At 41.0% G+C, this 21,254-nt stretch overlaps 1 protein-coding gene across 1 annotated transcript; it reads right to left on the reverse strand.

Annotated features, from left to right (window-relative positions):
- Nucleotides 1-1,645: 1,645 nt before the first annotated feature.
- si:dkey-119f1.1 (uncharacterized protein LOC557127 homolog) lies at nt 1,646-20,844 on the reverse strand. Its single transcript, XM_010904629.5, has 27 exons — nt 20,658-20,844; nt 20,290-20,433; nt 19,166-19,289; nt 18,928-19,033; nt 17,245-17,381; nt 17,050-17,111; nt 16,865-16,945; nt 16,586-16,687; nt 16,347-16,466; nt 16,106-16,204; nt 15,839-15,985; nt 15,321-15,409; nt 15,011-15,175; nt 14,690-14,868; nt 14,354-14,555; nt 11,312-11,426; nt 6,502-6,662; nt 5,849-5,975; nt 5,273-5,353; nt 4,941-5,111; nt 4,675-4,812; nt 4,420-4,565; nt 4,067-4,192; nt 3,502-3,607; nt 3,175-3,327; nt 2,967-3,064; nt 1,646-2,199 (listed from the first exon to the last, which is right to left on the reverse strand). Exons 2-27 carry the CDS (start codon nt 20,422-20,424, stop codon nt 2,133-2,135), a joined length of 3,237 nt encoding a protein of 1,078 aa, XP_010902931.2. The 5' UTR covers nt 20,425-20,433; nt 20,658-20,844; the 3' UTR covers nt 1,646-2,132.
- Nucleotides 20,845-21,254: the final 410 nt, after the last annotated feature.

Genomic DNA, 21,254 nt, shown 5'->3' on the forward strand with positions numbered 1-21,254 from the left:
TATAAAAACATCGTTATTTGAACCAAAATATGAATAGCGCGTCAGTTGTGTGTGATCATCATGAGCACAAAGTTGTACAGGAATTGTTGAATAGATTAGGCAACTATTTGTTAGACAGCTGTAACATGGCGCTGTTCAAAATAAAACATTATATGGAATTTACCACGACATTTGAGGAGAAAATGTGTGTTGGGAATCACTCTGCCAAAAGATGATTATTTGCATTTGACGCAGCCACATCAACTCTGTCCATACAGGTAGGCCATGTGATTCTGCTTGCTTTGCATCTCTGAAAATTGTGTTCATTGGTTATCATTGGCTGCTGACTTCATTTACTTTAAGCTAAGAATGCATGTTTATAATCACAGTTTATGTCTTTCATTTGCGTTTTGAAAATCCTTCATGGAACCCATAATAATCGCAAGTTACGTTCGCGCCGGTAAGTCTTATTTCTATGTGGGTGTTCAGGATTGCATACGGGCATTCGCGTGCGTGGGGTTACTGCAACATTTTGACAACAATGTTTTGAAGCAATTAAAAACATGAATAAAACACAGAACAGAACAGGCTTAAGCATAATTAGATTTCGGGTTATGTTCAGATAGTCAGTTTCTGGAAGATCGAGATTTATTGGATTCATTGGAATGACTGAATATCTGACAGACCTTTAGCATGTAATGTAGAGATGTAGCCCAATCATATTGAAGTAATAAGCAAAAAGCACTGTAGCCTACACAACCCATAAGGTAAAATGCGAATTCCATTTCTGGCCAGCTATGTAAACTAACAATGATTGATCCCGCAAAAGGTGTTCAGTTTGTTGTAGGCTATTCCTGTTTGTTTCCCAGTGCCTCTTAATATGAAAGTAATCTAGAAGTTATTCAAAGTAATCGGATTACGTTACTGAGTTTGAGTAATCAAAAAGTAACGTTACTGATGACAAATGTGGACAGGCAACTTGTAACTGTGACAGATTACATTTAAAAAGTAACCTACCCAACCCTGCGCACAGATTGTGAGAGGCTCACTTCGCAGGACGAGGGCGTTTAAAGACCGTGTAACTCCTTTAGTTTACCCCAATGTTGTTTTCTAATAAAGATCTTTATTCTCATCTGAGGGAATTCGGTAACTTTGTCATCATTATGCTGCCTCCCTGGCTTTGATGGCCGCCAAGGTGTTAGGTTTAGCCTTTAACCTTTCTTTAAACTCCTCATAACCTTTATAAACGTGCATACTTCCAGGAAAGAAGATGGAGCATGAGCCATTGTGCAAAAACTCAGCCTGGGTTACCATACGCGCCCTTTTTAGTCAACTAACATAATCACCGTCATAGTACCGTTTAACACCACTGTAGGCAATCAAAGTGTGTCAACCCTGACTTTACTTGATTTTCAATATATATATATTTTTTAATGTTATCACTTAGTAACAGGTAGTGTGTAGATTAGAGTTTTTACAATTAATCTCACAATTTATGTCTATAACACAACAAAATGTAGAGAATCTTAACTTAATACTTTCCAAAGAAAGCAGTGTGTGTACACACAAACACTTATCAGGCATTTGAAAGGGCCATATGTATAGTATATTTGTACTGTACTACTTGCATAAATACAGGCAAAAATTACCAGTAGACATCTGGAGTTAATGTTTTAATTGATTGACTTGTAATCTGTTCATACTTGCTTTAGCAAATACTAACATACTGAAAACTGAAAATTCAAGGAATGGATGTAAAATGTATTGAAATTATCAATGAAAAATATGATTTAAAAAACAATGAGATTATATTTTGTGGGGGGGGGGGGTTTGGCAGAGAACAACCAACAATTGCACAAACAAGATATAAAATGTGCTAGTCAACATTACAAATATACTCAGAAAAAATTGGCATCACAGGAGTAGCGTTTAAGAACTTAAACAATACATTCATAAATGAAAAGATTTATTAAATTTTTAGTCTCTAATTTTAATAGCAACAATAAACTGAGACAACCCACCACTGTACATTAACTTAAAAATAATTTTAAACTCAACTTGATGAATTTAAACAGAAACTTTACATAATTCAGTGAGGACTTCAGTGAGAAACCGCCTTGGATTAACTCCTTCTTTACTCCTCTTCCTGGGTCCTATTTTCCGCCACGGTCTGGATCATCAAGACGCAGGATCCGAATCAGGTTGTTGACTGGGAGAGAACTAAAGAGAAGCCCCCAATCAAGATACTTTCAATTAAAGCACAAGTTAAGTGCAAAGCAAATAAAGTACAAAATATTTAGGCACAACATTCTTAAAATAATTTTTTTAATTAATCCCAGAATAAGAAAAATTCTTCTGCACAACCTTTAACCTAATTGATCTCCAGGCACTCACATTGACATCTCCCTACACCACTCAAACTTGGGTTTGATTTAACAAAGAAGCCAAATCTTGTTTGAATGCCTGTAAATACAGACAAATAACCCATTTTCCAAAAATGGAACAGGCAGATGATGGGTGAGGCAAGGGGTATGGTTGGAGTGGCTGAATTTTAGAGAGTTTTAGAGCGGGAGTAGAGAAATGCATACATGTAAAAGCATATTTCCTGCAATTTCAGACTCCATGGATCCCATTAAAATATTGGTTCAGAGACCATTTATCCATGCAGAATCTCTCCAGATCCTTCAAGTCATTTTCAGCTCACCCCACATATTTTCAGTTGGGGTTCGGTCAGGGGACTGGAATGAGCATGGCAAATTCTTGATAATTGTAACCAGAGTCGTGACATTTCCCCAGTGACCTTTGAACTTTTTAACCAAAAGTACAACAATATCAAAATGGATAAATCGACAGTCTTACACCCAACAACATCTCCACTGAACACGAGAAACCATCCTATCTCCCACAGTTATCCACTTTATCAACAAGAACAACTACTAGCTAATGTTACTCAGTGTGAGGGCAGATGAAACTGGAGGCCAAAATACCTCATGCTCTGTGGGGTGAGGAATATGAACTGGCGGTAACGTTGGCTTGCAGCGATCTTCAACATCATGTCCATTGATATCCTTCGGTTCACCATGTCCTAAAAAGACAAAAAGGTTACAGTAATTGACAATGAACTGAAACAATTTAACAGCCATACAAAGAACAACGTGTCAGTTCAAATAATTCATCCATACAAGACATTATTACCATGTATACATCAAACTCATCCAAGGCACGAAAGGGAGCCTCGGCAATGGCCCAGAGAGAGAGAACGAAGCAGACAGTGGAGAATGAGCGCTCTCCTCCAGACAGAGAGCGCATGTCGCTCAGTGCAGCCTTATCCCCCAGACCTGGCTGGACCTGGGGATGGAGGAAGAGAATGAGGATGAAAAATACATAAAGTAGGGCCGGGGAATGGGAGGGTAACAGCGATAATGATAACTATGATAATGTCATCCAGTGTGTTTAACCTAACTGCTTTTGTGTTCCACAAGGGTACATGAGTAAAGTGTTAGTACTGTGGTGCGTTCTTACGGAGATGGACAGGGTTTCATTCTTGTGCTCGAATATCATCTTTCCCATGTAGCCTCTCTGCGACAGCATGGAGTCAAAGTACATCTTGCAGCGTAATGACAGAAGCCTAGAGAGATATATACAGAAAAGGAATTCAAGTCAATGAGAAATCCATAGTTACACAGTTTTGCTATTGAGCTATATCTAAAAACATTTCCAGCTTGAGATAGCCTTTCACCTTTCAATTAGTACTTTATGGCATTTTCTGAAAACGTAAATGAATGGTGTTTTTCCATAGATGTCTTTTAGTACACAGATTGTCCATAAGGGGGTGACATTCATCAACTGAATTTTTTTAGTCCCAAGCAATCTCGACCGGGCACAAACGATACATTGTCGAGAAACGCGTTTAATGTTTTCTTATCTTAATGACCAAACAAGAGTCATGTTTGATATAACAACTGATATTATATTAGACAGACAGCTGGGCTGGGCTCAACTCCATTTTAATTAAGTCAATTCAGGCATGTTCCTCATTGAATAAAAATTGCCCCCAAACTACACAGGATAGGAATGTAGGGGGTACCTCCTCAGCTCCGTGTAGGCCTGGTGTCTATCATCCATGATCTTTGACAGGAGGACGATGAAGCGCTTGAGGCCCTTCACCTGCTGGTTAATGTTATTGTAGTTTTGCAGGGCCTCTTGGTACTGCCTGCATGGGGGAAGAGACAGGAAAGCAAACAACATAAACCTCATAACCCATTCATAATATTCAAATGGACAAACTTAAGGAAACACTGAGAAAACATCAAATTTGCAAGAAACCAAAATGTCTATCTACAAACAATAGGGAAATGACAGCCATAGCAAGTGGAAAAACCAGTTTGAATATTCAGGGGGAAATTCCTTGTGTGGGGTTAGAGGGTCAGAGGATGTGACCTGATGATCTCTTCTCTGTCTCCCTGCTGGTCCTGCTGTGTGCTTATCTTCTGCTTTAGACGGGTTATCTCGCTGTCCAGACTCCTGGCCGCCCGACGCACGTCGGAGCGTTCTGGGCAGATCTCTGTAGCCTTCGCTACAGACGTCTTGGGTACAGATCGAGGTACACAAAAACAGAAGAGATGAGCAACAAACATGATACAGCTAGTCAGTGTGCTGTTAGCATCCGTATACAGCATCTCCATCCAGACGTACAGTGAGCTCCTGCTCCTTGAGCTGCAGGCAGGCCTTGATGGCCTTGATGGTGTTGATGTGGGTCTTGCGTTTCTCCTCATAATGTTTTTTATGGTGTTTGCTTTTTTCCACTTCCTGGTCAGTCTTACTCAGCTCTTCCTGGGAAAACAAGGAAGGAGCATCAAATATATTTTGTGTTTTTATACATTTTCACAATCGACGTGTTATCTAGTGGAAAGCCCCAACCTCCCACAGTGATATAGATGGAAGTATTTGATGAGACTGACCTTAATGGGATCGGCCTCCTCTGCTAATGTGCTGATGGACTCTTTGTGCTGGCGGTACCTCTGCTCCGCCTCCTCCCAGGATGCCTTCAGCTGGGCCATCTTCCCCTGGGCTTCTTCACAATCCACACGCGCGGCTGAGATCTTACAGTTGATCTCTTCAAGCTCCTCCTCCTTTAAGCCACAAGGTGCGACAGGGAGAAGAGTGTGTGTTTTAAAAATGGAGTGCAAGAGAGAGTGTGAATAAGGGAGTGCGAGTTAAGGAGATACACGAAGGAGATCAGCTAAAACAAAATGCTGAGATACTATTGCCATTCCAAGAGCCATGTGCCCACCAGAGGGTTGAGGTCTTCAGACTGGGGCTCCTCAACATTCTGCAACTCACTGATCTCCTGCTGCAGCTTCATGATATCATCCTGGAGGAGGGGGGGGCAGAGTTTTTCAGTAGTCATAAAACTTGTTCTGGAAGCTGGCATTAAACATGTTGGATTCTGGACATTTGATTAGGGTTAGTGTTTGTACCCAGCCTAAACTTAACCACAGGTGGGTTAAAATTGGCGATATCAGAAATACATTGATATGATATTGATCGGCTGGGTTTAGGACTAGGCGCTGGCCCAGAGTGCACAGGCAGTGTTCACGCTCAAAACAGTGCAGAATGCAACGATGGCTAGGAGGCTAGGTAAACTACTGAGCCACTAAAAATCTATCAAATACCTGTATTTTAGTTACCAAGCCACGTCAACAATCCCAATTCAGCCCAATTTAACCATTATGGACCCAGACACCACAAATATAGTAAAACCTAAGAATGTGGTCCCCACAAGGCTATTTTTGGCTTAAGTTTAGGATACTCAGATTTAGGTAAGGGTCAATTTCAGGGAAATGTGTGTTTTTGTGTGTAGGAATACCTTGACTTTTTTCCTGTTTTCATAAACCGTATTTAGAAGACCTTCATTCTTGCTTATGTTCTGCTGCACCCTTCGCAACTGCTGCTCCAAATGAGACCTCTTGTTGTGCAGCTCCTCCTGCAACTGCCTGAAAGAGACATGTAGGCAGTGAGAGACTGGTAGAGGGGACAGGTAAAGAGACATGTAGGCAGTGAGAGACTGGTAGAGGGGACAGGTAAAGAGACATGTAGGCAGTGAGAGACTGGTAGAGGGGACAGGTAGAGAGACATGTAGGCAGTGAGAGACTGGTAGAGGGGACAGGTAGAGAGACATGTAGGCAGTGAGAGACGGGTAGAGGGGACAGGTAGAGAGACATGTAGGCAGTGAGAGACGAGGTAGAGGGGACAGGTAGAGAGACATGTAGGCAGTGAGAGATGAGGTAGAGGGGACAGGAAGAGAGACATGTTGGCAGTGAGAGACGGGTAGAGGGGACAGGTAGAGAGACATGTAGGCAATGAGAAACGGGTAGAGGGGACAGGTAGAGAGACGTGTAGGCAGTGAGAGACGAGGTAGAGGAGACAGGAAGAGAGACATGTTGGCAGTAAGAGATGGGGTAGAGGGGACAGGTAGGTAGTTTTTCTTTGAGGGGGTGAGGGACTACAGACACACAGTACCTGATCTCGTCCTCCACATCTTTGCTGAGGTAGTGGTACCTTCGCTGGTCGCTGGAGTAGTAGCGGTCGGTGTAACACTGGTCTCCTTCTTTGGTGAACGCCATGCGGCAGTTCCTAGGTGGCTGCCTTCCATTCATCACTCTGCGACATTCTGTCTTATCCTACAATGTTACAGACAAAGCAGCTGGAGCTACTGTTGGGCCGAGCACACGGACAAAACCAATATCGGAACAATGTAGATTTTTGCCGGACCATGTAAGTGGAGCCGGCCAAGCTGAGCGAATGTCGCCCGACTGATGGACTACCCATTGTTAAACAGCATAGTGGTTAGAGATGCCGACTATCATGCAGGCGACCGGGGTTCAATCCTCGACACCAACAAAACAAATTAGGCATTAGGATTTGTTCAGACTAAACCTTTGCTGGCTACAAGCTTTAGTAGCTACATTATTTGAAGTCAAAATTAATACTGTTCATGGTTATATTCCGATGGACGAACTACACCTACAACAAACATATTGCTTTTGATTTTGATTGATATAGCATAGTTCACATAGCATAGTGGTTAGCTATTCAAATGTTATTGTATGGACGACCATAGAGTAGTCTTTGTACAAGGGTACACTTAAGTTCCGCCAACAAACGTTCTGTTGTCCATGTCATTTCAGCAAAAATGTAATGTCTGAGGTAAAAGTTGCATTCCCGCTGTTTAAATAGCATAATGGTTAAAGACAGTCTGCCACAGAAAACCGCGGATCAAAACCAGCCAGGAACAACAACATTCATCCCTTCTAATCGCGGGCCGGCTGAACTAGGCTTGCCTGGTTCCTTTTCTGTTTTTATCAGGAGCAGATGAGCCATGAGTGAGCAGACATTATCTATTTGTAAACCATCCCTATTAGCATCATTTCAACTCTGTCCTTGTGTAGATGTGTGCACACCTACACCCCACATACTATCCTCACACAGACACACACCCAATCAAACAAAAAGTCACCATGGACAGCCCCAATCGGAGCACCCCGATCCTCAGTAGGTACTGCACAATCCGGGACAAACACATTAGGTGGGTAAAGAGTTGGTATTCCAGACTCAAGGGGGGACATAAGTCTGCATAAATAATCCTGTACCTTTGTTCCCTTGGCCATCACAGGCCTGCAGAGTAGTGTTCCTCATTAATATATTTCATTATAGTAATTGTCTTTCTTCATCACATACTTCATCACTATACTTGTGTGTGCGCACCGAAGTACGTATACAATTGTGCTCATACGTTTGCATACCCTGGCAGGAATGTAGAAATTTTGGCATTGATTTTGAAAATATGACTGATCTTGCAATGAAAACTGCCTTTTATTTAAGGATAGTGATCATATGAAGCCATTTATTATCACTGTTGTTTGGCTCCTTTTTAAATAATAATGATAACAGAAATCACCCAAATGGCCCTGATCAAAAGTTTACACACCCTTGAATATTTGGCCTTGTTACATACACACAAGGTGACACACACAGGTGAAAATGGCAATTAAAGGTGAATTTCCCACACCAGTGGCTTTTTAACTTAGTGTCTGTGTATAAATAGTCAATGAGTTTGTTAGGTCTCATGTGGATGCACTGAGCAGGCTAAAAACTGAGCCATGGGGAGCAGAAGAACTTCCAAAAGACCTGCGTAACAAGGTAATGGAACTTTAAAGATGGAAAAGGATATAAAAAGATATCCAAAGTCTTGCAAATGCCAGTCAGTACTGTTCAATCACTTATTAAGAAGTGGAAAATTCAGTGATCTCCTGATACCAAGCCAAGGTCAGGTAGACCAAGAAAGAGTTCAGCCAAAACTGCCAGAAGAATTGTTCAGGATACAAAGAAAACCCACAGGTAACTTTAGGAGAAATACAGGCTGCTCTGGAAAAAGATGGTGTGGTTGTTTCAAGGAGCACAATACAACAATACCTGAACAAAAATTAGCAGCATGGTCCAGTTGCCCGAAAGAAGCCTTTACTGCGCCAACGCCACAAAAGCCCAGTTACAATATGCCCGAGAACACCTTGACGCGCCTCACAGCCTCTGGCACACTGTAATTTGACGAGACCAAAATAAAGCTTTATGTTCACAACCATAAGCGATATGTTTGGAGAGGGGTCAACAAGACCTATAGTGAACAGAATACCATCCCCACTGTGAAGCATGGTGGTGGCTCATTGATATTTTGGGGGTGTGTGAGCTTTAAAGGCATGGGGAATCTTGTGGAAATTGATGGCAAGATGAATGCAGCATGTTATCAGAAAATACTGGCAGACAATTTGCATTCTTCTGCATGAAGGCTGCGCCATGGGACGCTCTTGGACATTCCAGCATGACAATGACCATAAGCACAAGGCCAAGTTGACCCTCCAGTGGTTACAGCAGAAAAAGGTGAAGGTTCTGGAATGCCCATCAGCCTCCCGACCTTAATATCATTGAGCCACTCTGGGGAGATCTCAGGCGTGCAGTTCATGAAAGACGACCAAAGACTTTGCATGACCTGGAGATATTTTGCCAAATCAAATGGGCAGCTTTACCACCTGCAAGAATTCTGTGCCTCATAGACAATTATTACAAAAGACTGCACGCTGTCACTGATGCAAAAGGGGGCAATACACAGCAGAGGTGGGGGACTTGAGTCACATGACTTGACTTGAGTCTGACTTGAGTCACAATTTTCAGGACTTGTGACTTGCTTGATTAAAGTATGAAAATGACTTGACTTTGACTTGAGAACAAGTTGCTTGAGACTTGACTTATAAACAAACAGCAATAAAATTATTTTATATGTGACATCAGCACCACTAATCAGCGTATGTGCCTTTAACGCTGCACAATTCAAAACGCGCCAAACATGGCAGACAGTAACGTTAGTCGAGCTCCACAAATAGTATCGTTTGGATACAAGGACTTTGAACTGGACCGTGTGAATAAAAAAAGATTTGCCAGATGCAAAATATGCAACAACGTCAAATTTCATTCGTCATTTTAAGAACAACAAGGAAAGGTAAGAAAGTAATCTCTTTATATTCAGTTTCACTAAGATCTATAACGATTAAGTTACTAATGTAATGAATTAATCTTTTGTTTGTCATAATTTGGCCTTGGTTGCATATTATGTTTAGTTTTTTTTCTTGTTAGAAATGTGACCATTATCATTACTGAATACGTCTGGTAAATAGATGTAAGGGAATTTGACTATAACAGTTGCATAGCCTGAATTTTAATGTTGATGGGCATCTTAAAATGAGCGGGCATGTACATTATTACACGTAGGCTATAATGTCTGTATTAAATGTGCGCATTTTCAAGTGTTTGTGGACTGCGTGTGGAAACTTAAAAGCATTGTGCTTACACCATAACAGTTAACTTTACTGCATGAAAGGCTAACATGGAGGAGCCGATGTGATTACTAGCACCTAAACATTTCGAAAAGTTTTTTTTTTTTACTCATACAGACAAGAATAATTACAGCGTAATTACATATTAGGCTGTTTTTCAGTCACAATAATTAGTTTATAAGGTTGTTATTATTAGCCCTTATTACATGTATTGGCTGAATTCCAGTGCAGAATGCGTGTTATTTCTTGATAACAGACCGTTGCCATGAAAAACAGCGCGTTGCTATGGACGCAGCAGGATTCTAACCAAAGACGGAACGGACTATTTTCTTTAGAGGAAGCAATACAATCGTTTTTAAATCAATACATTCCTTTTGAAATCAATATTTTGTATCAAATTATTGATTTATTTGGTAGGTATGTAATAAGCGGGATAAGGTATAGCGAGGCGGTTGTTATAGCGAATACAACCCCTTCAGGCTGATTCAAGATCCCTCCGCTTCGTCCCCCCAAAAAATTGTACCGCGGAGGAGAAAAATATTTGATTTTGAAATCGAGCTTCGCACCGAGCGCACGTCAGAAACAGAGGACAGTGTGTGTGTGTTCATCTCTTTAGTACTGTGACTTGACTTGAAACTTATAAGGACTCGACTTGACTTGCTTAGGGTGAACCCTTGACTTGACTTGACTTGCTTGATTTATCTGAACTGTGACTTGAGACTTGACTCGAGACTTGATGGTTAAGACTTGAGACTTGCTTGGACTTGACCATGTGTGACTTGTCCCCATCTCTGTTACACAGTATTAAGAACTAAGGGTATGCAGACTTTTGAACAGGGGTCAGTACATTTTTATTTTATTGCCATGTTGTATTTTATGATTGTGCCAGTCTGTTATGACCTACAGTTCAATGTGAACTGTGCCTCTCTTAGGTCTTAGATGTAGAATTTCCTAAATATGACTTCTGTGTCACAGTAAAGGATCATAGTTGCAGTCAATACTGGCAAATATGACGTGTTAGAAATCGGCTGTTTCGTATAGTGGTCAAATAATGTAGAACCCGTATCAAATCGAGGGAGAAGTTTGCTCACGTTTATTGGAAAATTACAGCACAGATGTCATTCGGTGAACGTTCTATCTTCTTCTCACTGTAATGTTGGTTGCCAGCTAGCCTATACATTAAGGGTGTTACTACATAGCAAAGATCAGGTTTCCAAGACAGTAACCCCCATGCCATATGGCCATCATAAAAATTCCTATGGTCATTAGAGCACCATCTACAGAAAGATAATCTAAACAGAGATGTTTCTGTTCTCATTATTTAGACACATTCACTTCCAATGAAACGTACATTCATATTGTAATTGTTAATGCTCAGATTCCACAGAAGTGATATGAGATCTCTGAACTCTTAACTATTGGTGCACTAGATTCCATGATCCTACCTTGATGAGCAGAATGCATTCAATGCCTCTCTGGTCAATCAGACAGTTGGCCACCACTGGATCCTCAATCTCCAGAGACTGCAAGACTGATGGGTAGTTGGAATGGTATACAGCCCTGGCAGACAAAGACACAGGTTCTTATGGGGTTACAGAGCTTCAGGTCATTTACCTCTCCCTGGCTGGTTTTGATCTGCGGTTTCCTATGTGGCAGACTGTGTCTTTAACCATTACGGTATTTAAACAGCGGGAATGCAACTTTTACCTCAGACATAAACATTTTGCTGAAGTAACGTGGACAACACAACGTTTATTAACGTAACTAAAGTGTACTCTTGTACAAAGATTACTTTAGATGGCTAGCTAATAGCTATACAGCCTACCTATAAACAGAACAATGACTACAATAACTTCATGTCTGGTTCGTTTAAAAAACAAAACAATAACAGCATAAAAGGGACATGTAATACATTTTTTAAATATATGATATTCATGGTATTACAGAGTGGATATATATTGTTGTGCGACGGCTGAAAAGTACCAAGTGGATCAATATTTCTGAGAGACAAAAATGTGAACAACTGAGAGGAGAATCGAACCAGGGTCGAAACATAGAAGGTTGGGGATAATCCCAAAAGACCACTGGGCTTGCTGGAAGGCAGCCCACCTCCGTATAGTCTCCAAATACCACTTTTAACCCAGCCATTAAATGTTTGCAGAAATAACATGGGCAACAGAACGTTTATTAACGAAACTGAAGTGTACTTTTATACAACGATTACTGTAGATGGTCGTCCATACAATAACAGTTGAATAGCTAACCGCTTCTCAGATATCGAAAGCATTTGTGAATCTCAAATCACATACTACAAGTACATACTTCACAGATGATGGTGAAGTATGTACTGCTTGGTATATAGTAAGCTAGCATGCTAGTATTGGGACTGATTGGGACATTCTACCTCATCAGAAAATTGCATCTCGACATAAGATAATTTGGTCACGCGTTAACATCACGCCAAGTTTGAATATTTAGCTAAACACCATTAATCACTGTGTTAAACTGACTAACGTTTCTTATTAAGTTTACTTCCAACACAAATAGCATCTATGAACTGTATGGCTTTTATTAGCCAGTAATAGGCCTACTAGTATCTACTTATTAATTGGAATAGTCATAAGAATTGAGCAATTGCTAGTGAGACTGAACACTGCCAAAGCTATTTCATTTCATGGCACAACGTTAGTTTTACTTTCATTCGTGAATGACATTGATAAAATAACTATCAATATAGGTGACAATAACTGACTTTCGTTAAGTGAAAAGAGAGAATGATGGAAACCCCTCCTCTTTTACTGCGCAAGGGGTTGTGATCTATAGGCTATTAACCCAAAAAGCATGCATGGATACATTTGTTGAAAATCCACCAGAAATAGTTGCAATATAACCGTAAACATTAAGGCTTACTATAATGTAGCTACTGAAGGATGTAGCCTGCAACGTTTTTGTCTATGGTGAACAAATCGGCGAGACTCGAACACCAGTTACTTGCGTGAAAGACTGAGTTAGTAAGAGACATTCGCTCTTCTTGGTCGGCTCCGCTCATGCGGTCCGGCAAAAAGGAACAATTCCTAGTATTCTTTTTTTTTTTATATACAGTATACCTTCATTGACCATGGGTTTCTGCCGGACAGACAAATAGAGGGTGATCCAATCATATTTGATGATTTTTCAGAGCTGCCTGAAATAGGCTGCAGGCATTAACACATATAGACATGTGTAAACAAACAGCCGGCCCGCAACAGAAAGTGTTGCCATCGAGATTCGACCCGGTTCGCCCAAGTAAAAGGCTGTGTCATTAGCCACTACACCACAGAGCTGTATACTTGCCAGGTGTCAGTATAGCCTCTTGTCTCTATCCTGAACAAATCCTCTTTTGCCACAGGTCGTTGTAATAGTTAATTGGCCATTTGTGACTGACATTGATACAGCCAAACTGACGTTCACCACCACAAATAACATCTATGTATGCCGTTTGCAACTGGCCATTTTAGCAGCGTATTAGCCAGTAATAAGCTTTAGCGGTATCTACTAACTTACTAGAATAGTCATAAGAATTGAGCAATTGCTAGCAAGTCTGACAAAGCTATATCATTTCATGGCATAAGAACTTATTTTTTTCTTTCATGGCAAAACAACATACTTTTTTCTTTCATTCATGAATGACATTTATACAATAACTATCAATAAAGGCGACGATAACTAACCTTTTCAACTTTTTGCATTACACGTTTCAGCAGTCGCTAGACTCCATTGAGGATTGTGTTAAACTGACTAACCTTTCTTAAGTTTACCTCCACCATGAACTGTTTGCTTTTGCCACTGGCCATTTTAACTGCTTATTAGCCAGTAATAGGCTTACTAGTATCTACTAACTTCCTAGGAATAATCTTATGAATTGAGCAATTGCTAGCAAGACTGAAGATTAACTTTTCCATGCCAGAAACAGTCGCAATATAACCGTATACAGTTTTAGTTAAAGCTTAATATAATGTAACTAATGTATGTTGTAGCCAGCAAATGTGTTTGTCTATCCTGACCCAAAACGCATGCACGGATGCGTACTTCGAAAATCCCCCAGAAACCGTCGTAATATAACCGTAAACTGTATTATTTCAGGCTTACGATAATGTAGATACTTAAGGTTTTAGCCAGCAAAGTTTTCCTCTATACGGAATAATTCATAATGCATACTTTGCTTCGCCTGCGAGGATATATGAACTCAGGACCTATAGATTACAGGTCCGCCTCTCTAACCACTACACTATTTAACAAGGTGTAGTCATTCAGTCAGTCAGTCACTCAGTGACATTCGCTTTTCTTGGTCGGCACCGCTTACGCAGTCCGGCAAAAAGACCTATTTCATGCTAAAACCCCCAGTTGCTAAAGCCTCCTATTGCAACTGTTGTAACATACACAATTAGCCCTTGGAGCATTCAAACAATCCTAGACAGCCCGAACTCGGGTGTGCCCAAGCACACTACCTCTGACTTGTGTCGTGAACTCTGTTGAAGAACGGGCTGGTAATAATCTGGGGTCTTTTTCCTGGCTGAAAGCGGTCTCTCATGAGTCTCTGCAGCTGCTTCTCGTCATCGTGGTTGTCACAGGTGAAGGCCACCATCAGGGCCCCCAGACAACACTCCACTGCCTGGGCCTGCTCGTGGTCATTCAGACGGATACAGTACCCTGCATGGGGCAGACCAGGAAGACTGCGTCACCATGAGCTTTATGTTGCTCAATGACAATAGGAATGAATGAAAAGAAAATATAATGAGGAGAAAGACAATAGTGTTCTCTTGCACGCAAGTGCACACTCTTACCCAGCGGCCCCACCGGTTTCTTCCTGAACTGGCCCTTTCTGTGGGCATCCTCAATGTCGGCGAGCAGGGCAGGCATGTTCTCCCCAAAACGCCGCAGGCGGTCGGAGCGACTGCCCTCCATATTCTCAATTTTCCTTTTGATGGCGTTCATCGACCCCTCCTGGTCCTTCTTTTCACGCCTGAGGAATGTAGATGAACACGCACACACTTCAGATGGCCACTCAACTCATGAACATCCTAATAACTGTTGCGTGTTGCTGCTAAACAGCTGCTTGTCTCAGCGTTAACAGGCCTGCGTGTGACAGAGGGTCCAGTTCCTACCTTATCTTCTCCAGTTCATCCTTGGCCTGGGCCACAGCCGACTGGAACTGCTCAATCTGCTGACCCAGGGTGTCGTCCTTGAAGTTCAGAGCGTCCAGATCTCTCTGCAGCCTCTCCATTTGCTCAGCACGCACCTGGCTCTCAGCACCAGACGTCTGGTTGATGCTGCAGAGATTCCAGAAAAGCAGTTGAAACGGCAAATGAAACGCCCCATATATGAACGGGCCACATGGAATCACTTCTGTCATGGCAGTCACTGTAACATTGGTACTTTAAAACTAAGGAGGAGGGAGAAGATCGGAGACGCTACCTCAACTTGAGCTCATCAATTCTCCTGGAGAGCTGATCCTTGTCCTTCTCCAGGTCTCTAAGGTTGGTTTTGAATCTGTGTAAGTTGGCCTGTAAGAGAGACACCACTTAGCTCAATCAACAACTAGTGGACCAGAAAAGTCTGCTCCTCATTAATGAGCATCATATGTAACTATTATTGCGGTCTGAGCTGGATGCTCTGGTTTCTCATTGTACGGAACTGAACTTTAAAGGCTTTGACAGCGTGAAATTCAGGATGACAGTTAATGGTCAACCAAATAAGCTGCCTTGGCAAGTGAAGACCTAGAACACCTTGCTTTCCACAACAAGGAGCAGTGAAGTTCCTTGACATTGTCTGAGAGTCTGTGGTTCATGTTACAACAGAAACAGACTTAAGCATCTAAATTCCTGGCCATCCCGTCTTCAGTCAGCTGTTATTTCCACACAAATCCTATTTATTATTACGGGGATGTTAAGATAAAGCATGCTATGCCTTCTGACACATCCCTGTACCCTCACCTGAGCTGTGTTAAACGCTTTGTTTCTGCTCTGAGCCTCGTTCTTCAGTGTGGCACACTCTGGCTGCAGCAGTTGAACCCTCAGAGTGAGGGCCTCCAGCTGCTCCCGAATTGCCTTGTACTTCCTCTCTGCCTCCACCACCTTGGCCTGTACAGGAAGTGAGGTCATAAGGAACAAACACCAGCAACTAAAGAAATACTTCACACCGAATAGTATTTTTCCCACTGTGTAACATGAAAGGCAGGTCGTGCATTTAACACCGTTTACCGTCCACTCCTCTACTTTATCGTCATATTTAACAGTGGCCCGCTCCTCGGATTGAAGTTTTTCTTTGATCGGCTTCACCTCTTTCTCCATTTCAGACACCTGGGCAAAGGTGCGGAGCAAACAGGATATATCAGTTTGTATATTTTGCTGGGTATTTCAATCTGGTGCACATTGGGCCTAATTTACAATGAATGGACAAAAAAAGGAATAGATGTTTATTTATTGAGATAGGCCCCCCCACCAGAGCCCAAGCCATCTGATTCTTCAGCTCCTCTAGTTTACTGTGCATCTCGTCTAGCGAGGACAGGCTTTTAAACCGTTCCTCCTTCTCCAGATACTTCTTTTTTAGTTGCTCTAAACACTGAAACGTTAACAAACAGGAAGGCACATATGTATTAATAAGTTTGAACCAAACTGATATTTCATGAGATGGTTTATTGTTTCACATCACCACAAACCATTAGCTAAGTGGATCCTTACCTCCTCGTGTTTAATCACATTGTTTTCAGTCAGACCTTTTGTCAATTTGATGTAACTATAATCCTCTTTCATCTGCTCAAGCTGCGTGGCTTTCATAAAGAACTGAGGAAAGGAAAAACCTCATTACAGTGGTCCTAGTTTCCAGCACACTAATTGACAGTGAAAACTGGAGAGTCCAGCAGAGAAATGGTACATGCAACGCAGGCTGGCAGATACAACCCATTATGTTCATCCACAAACACAATTCCATAAACAGAAGAATACGTTAATGAAACTGACCTTGTACTTGTCCCCTTCTCCTTTGGAGTGCAGAAAGTGCTTGCTCATCTCTTGGGTAAGCATAGACACAGGGTTGTCCACCTATATGGAGAAGGGGAAACATGAGTCAACCGAATATCACTACTCTATGACAGCAACATTCACATTCATATAGTCCTGCGGGAGAGCCACCAAAGTTGTACTACCTGGATGTTAAAGTGATCCAGGATGGCTGAAAGTTCCTCCTTCTTCCCTGACACCAGCTGACCTGCAAGTACATCGTGTGCTCACATTATAATATTGGCTGACATTAGGAATAAACTTGATTTTGAAGGGAGTTTGTCACTAGAGAGTCAGGCACCTATGTCAGGTTGGGGTTCACAGACTGTGACAATAATTACCAGCTTGGCTCTTGAGCTTGTAGGTCCTTAGGCCCTCACGGTTTATCTTTAGGTCGACAATGATGGCCTGGCCGAACAGCTCTGGCTTGTAGGCATCCTTGCCCCTGTTACGCAGAGTTATGGAGACGTCAGCCGAGCTGAAAGAGAAGAGAAATGAAGTCACAGGGTCACACTATGGCTATGTTTGGACAGTGGAGAAATAAAGGAAATAGACACAGATTGATATCGTTTGTAAACAAAACTGACTGGCACAAAGGGCCGGAAATGAAGACCCGCCAAATCGCCAAATGCGGGTAGATTTTCCGTTTGGTGAGTAAATCTCAGAAGGCTATCCGACACACGTTGTATATAAGTTAGCTATGCCATAGCCTATGGTAATGCTGCCGCTTGTGTTTTCATTTTGTGAATAATTAGACAAGTAGCTAGATAATGGGTTCATATTTTACCTGTAAAACCATGGAAAAAGGCAAAATAGCATTATAATTCACCTCTCAGAGTAAGAAGCCACGAATGGAAACTACATTAGCAAGGTGACCATAAAGCCTAAAAATGTCACTGACAAAACTTTTTAATAAAATGTTAAATATTAATAATATCTAATTAATTTCAATAACCCCATGTAACTGCTTTACGCAATTCAAGTAAGTATATAGTTTTGGAAAATGGATTGTAAAGCAGTGAGCCAGTGACTGAAGCTGGGGTAGAGGTGCTGCAGGAGTTACTGGCAGGAGTTGGAAGACAGTGGCAGGAGTTGGAAGACAGTGGCCTAGAGAGTAGTGAGACAGTGACTGAACCAACAGAGTGACAGAGGTGAGCAAGGTTTTCATTTGGGCGATTATAGGAATAAAATCCTGACCCATGACCATATACAGTATACATTGTTTATATAAGTGTAAGTAGTTATAAAGCCATTAATAAATATGGGCTTTATAAAGGTATTCATTCAATATTTTCACATTACAATAGAAGTCATGTATGACTAGTTTTCCTATTAGTAGCCTCTTTACCCCATTTCTGCCAACCTGTAGGAAAACATAGGGCAAGTGGGTTTGATCCTGAATAACTTAAATGCAAATGTTTCATAGGACATGTATATCTGTAAAAAATTATCAAAACATGATATGTCATTTTGTTGTCACAATAATTATATATTTTAATTGCTACATCAAAATGTTGAATGTGTATGCAATGTTTGCAGGAATATTTTTCTCAGCTCCATGGGAAATTTTTTTGAATTTCAGGAAATTAGCTTAAAATAAACATATCCTTGGAGAATCTGTAGAATTTCAAGATTTTCTTTTAAATATTATGATAGGGAGGGGCCAAATCACATAAAAAGGTTTTGTGAGAAATAGAGGTTTGGAGATAAAGGAGTTTTCAAGAGGCTGGCTACAGTATAATGCTGAGGCTGTGATGATGAGTAATTCTGTGTGACACAAAAAGGCAATTTATTATTTTGGCCGATAAAAAATATACTTGGCTGGTGGATTTTTTCATCTACCAGTCCCCTTGGCAGGTCAGCCAAAAAGGTAATTTCAGACACTGCCGGCACACATGGGAAGTATCAGGGCAGTTGAAAATAGTGTTTATGTAAACAGTTAGTGACTGTGCATCCAATAGGCATCCGGAATCAACTTATCAAGAAAGAATGTTGCCAAAGCCGATGAGTGTAAACATGATTACCTCTCTCCTTCCTTAACAAATCCCTTCAGGGAGGACCCTCTGTTTGTGGTGGTAGCTTTCCCTCCCAGGCCAACCATAAGAGCTGTGAGGACAGCACTCTTCCCACCTGGCCATTTAAAAACAGTACCACATCAGACACAGAACTGTGACAAATCATTTAGATCAATAATGAAAATCAAGACCCTTGACAATCATGCCAGGTTGAGAGTAAGTAAATGAGAGGAGTAGAGGAACTGACTTCCATTGTTGCCGACGACAAAGTTGACATTGGGCCCAAACGTAAATGGTCCCAGCATAGAGTGGCACATGAAGTTCTTCAGGGAGATGCTCTCCACTATGCCCACCTCTCCACTGGACTGCATCTTAAAAAAAAAAACAATGTGTGTAGATTGTGTGTAGACTGATACTTTCAAAAATATAAATTAAGATTGCCATACAACAAAATCTGGAGGAAGTGAAGGGGTCTGATGGCACAGTATAACTGAATTGGCTAAAGTGCCTGCCAACTTTGAGTAAGAAATGTATTTTTCCTGTTCTGGCCACTTAAAAATGGCACCAATGATAGCATATCAATACACATGCTAATGTTTCAATTATATCAGGTCATAGATCCTTTCCCTGCTAATAAAATATATAATAATAGATTTTGCAGTGTGTTAAGGTGATAGTGTTGCCACTCACAGCTTTTTTTCAGACAAATTGAGAACTGCCAGTACTCAGTTCTTAGGCCAGGGATTTTTAGGACAGGACCCATTCTCCTATTCTCTACTCTCCTGTCAATTCCCAAATAAATATATATTTTAAAATTTTCTCTAGCTCAGGTAGTGACAATATTCACCCAGCATTAAGTAGTTTCATCTTCTGAGTTTGCTTGAAGATCATATCTGTATAAATGCTAGAGTGACATATCTGATAAACCAAGACGCACCCACTGAATTTTCAGTTTCGTTTTTCAAAAATCTATTTTAATTGGTTTCCATAGGAAAAAAGCATGTACTAGATGCTAAGGGACCATCGTAAAGTGCAATCAGCAGAAACTATATGGTTTCAATACATTTTTTTGTTTTGTTTTGCAGATTACACGTTTTGCTGATCCCGCAGGCAATGTGCTATTACGATGCAGTAATGTTTTTTTGGGCTCCGTTTAACTCTCGATAGGAATAAATGGGGAACTTTATTATCTACCTGAACTTAGCTCTTTTTTTGTCGATCTAGAAAAGTGCGCGCTGCTAGGTCGTCCACATGTAAATATATGGTTATTATAAGACAATTTTTTAGTAGCTGGACACTACCCTGACAATAATGGACAGTACTCTCTGTTATAGCGGGTCTCATAATTTGTTTGTACAGCTATATATGTACCTGTGAAGCTGATGGCAACGGGGGTTGGCTGGGACCCACTTCATTATCATCATCGTCGTCGTCATCACAGTCCTCTGTGGGTCTGGCTCTTTTCGGTGGGCTTCTTCCAACTGAGTTACTCTTTCTCTTTGACATGTTTCACATCTATGAACACATAGGAAAAAAATCGTTGGAAATATAGCTAGTTACTTTGTTTAGTTACACTGTTATATTATGAAACTGGCCTCGATGACGAACACAGCGATGTAAGCTTCATCCGGGAAAAGCGTTAAGATATTTTAATCTGTCCAGCCACAGTAAATAAAGTACATTATTAGCAGGATCAACTTCTAGCTAACGTTAACTAGCTGTGTTATATCAGTTCTTACCTGCATTCAAGTTTTTAAACAAACCTGTCCAAATCGACAAATATATAATTTTGTTACTAGGAAGAGTTTATTTGTAAAGTATCTTGAAACAATAGTTGGATATCGAAAGCCAGTGAACAAGCGAGGAGGAAAAGTGACGACATTTTTTAGAAAGCGATTTACCCAGGAGTGCACACGATTCCCCGCGTAACGTCAACAATTCAAGGGCAGGGTGGCGCACAATAACGTGGTCCCCATTCGCTCATTATCACGTGATGGGGGTGTAACCATAGACATATTTATTATGTCTATGGGTGTAACAACCATAGATAATAGAGCAGTAGATGGCCGATGTCACAGAGCCCCTACAAATCAGAATGGAACAATTTGACAATATTTATTTATTTCCATAGATAACAATTAACTGTGGTTTTAAATTAATATACACGTATGTATTGTATATACATATAAATATTATAATTTCATCTCATTGTAGAAATCACTTTTAGTAACCGTACGCTAAACGGAGCAAGCAAGCTCACTGAATTTGGTATGCTAGCCGCAGCATGTAATCGGAGGACGGAAATAGGAGTAACAAGGCCACTTTTATGTGGACAA

Source organism: Esox lucius, chromosome 18 (genome assembly GCF_011004845.1).
Source record: "Esox lucius isolate fEsoLuc1 chromosome 18, fEsoLuc1.pri, whole genome shotgun sequence".
Classification (NCBI taxonomy): Eukaryota; Metazoa; Chordata; class Actinopteri; order Esociformes; family Esocidae; genus Esox; species Esox lucius.

Bases quoted from the DNA above. Each gene is read 5' to 3' on its own strand.
- si:dkey-119f1.1 (XM_010904629.5), bottom strand. From the start codon at position 20,424: ATGTCAAAGAGAAAGAGTAACTCAGTTGGAAGAAGCCCACCGAAAAGA. The intron at 4,193-4,419 runs GTCACATCCTCT...TCCCCCATGCAG, and splicing joins GACAGAGAAGAGATCATCAG to GCAGTACCAAGAGGCCCTGC. The intron at 3,065-3,174 runs GTAATAATGTCT...TTGTCTTTTTAG, and splicing joins ATGAGTTTGATGTATACATG to GACATGGTGAACCGAAGGAT.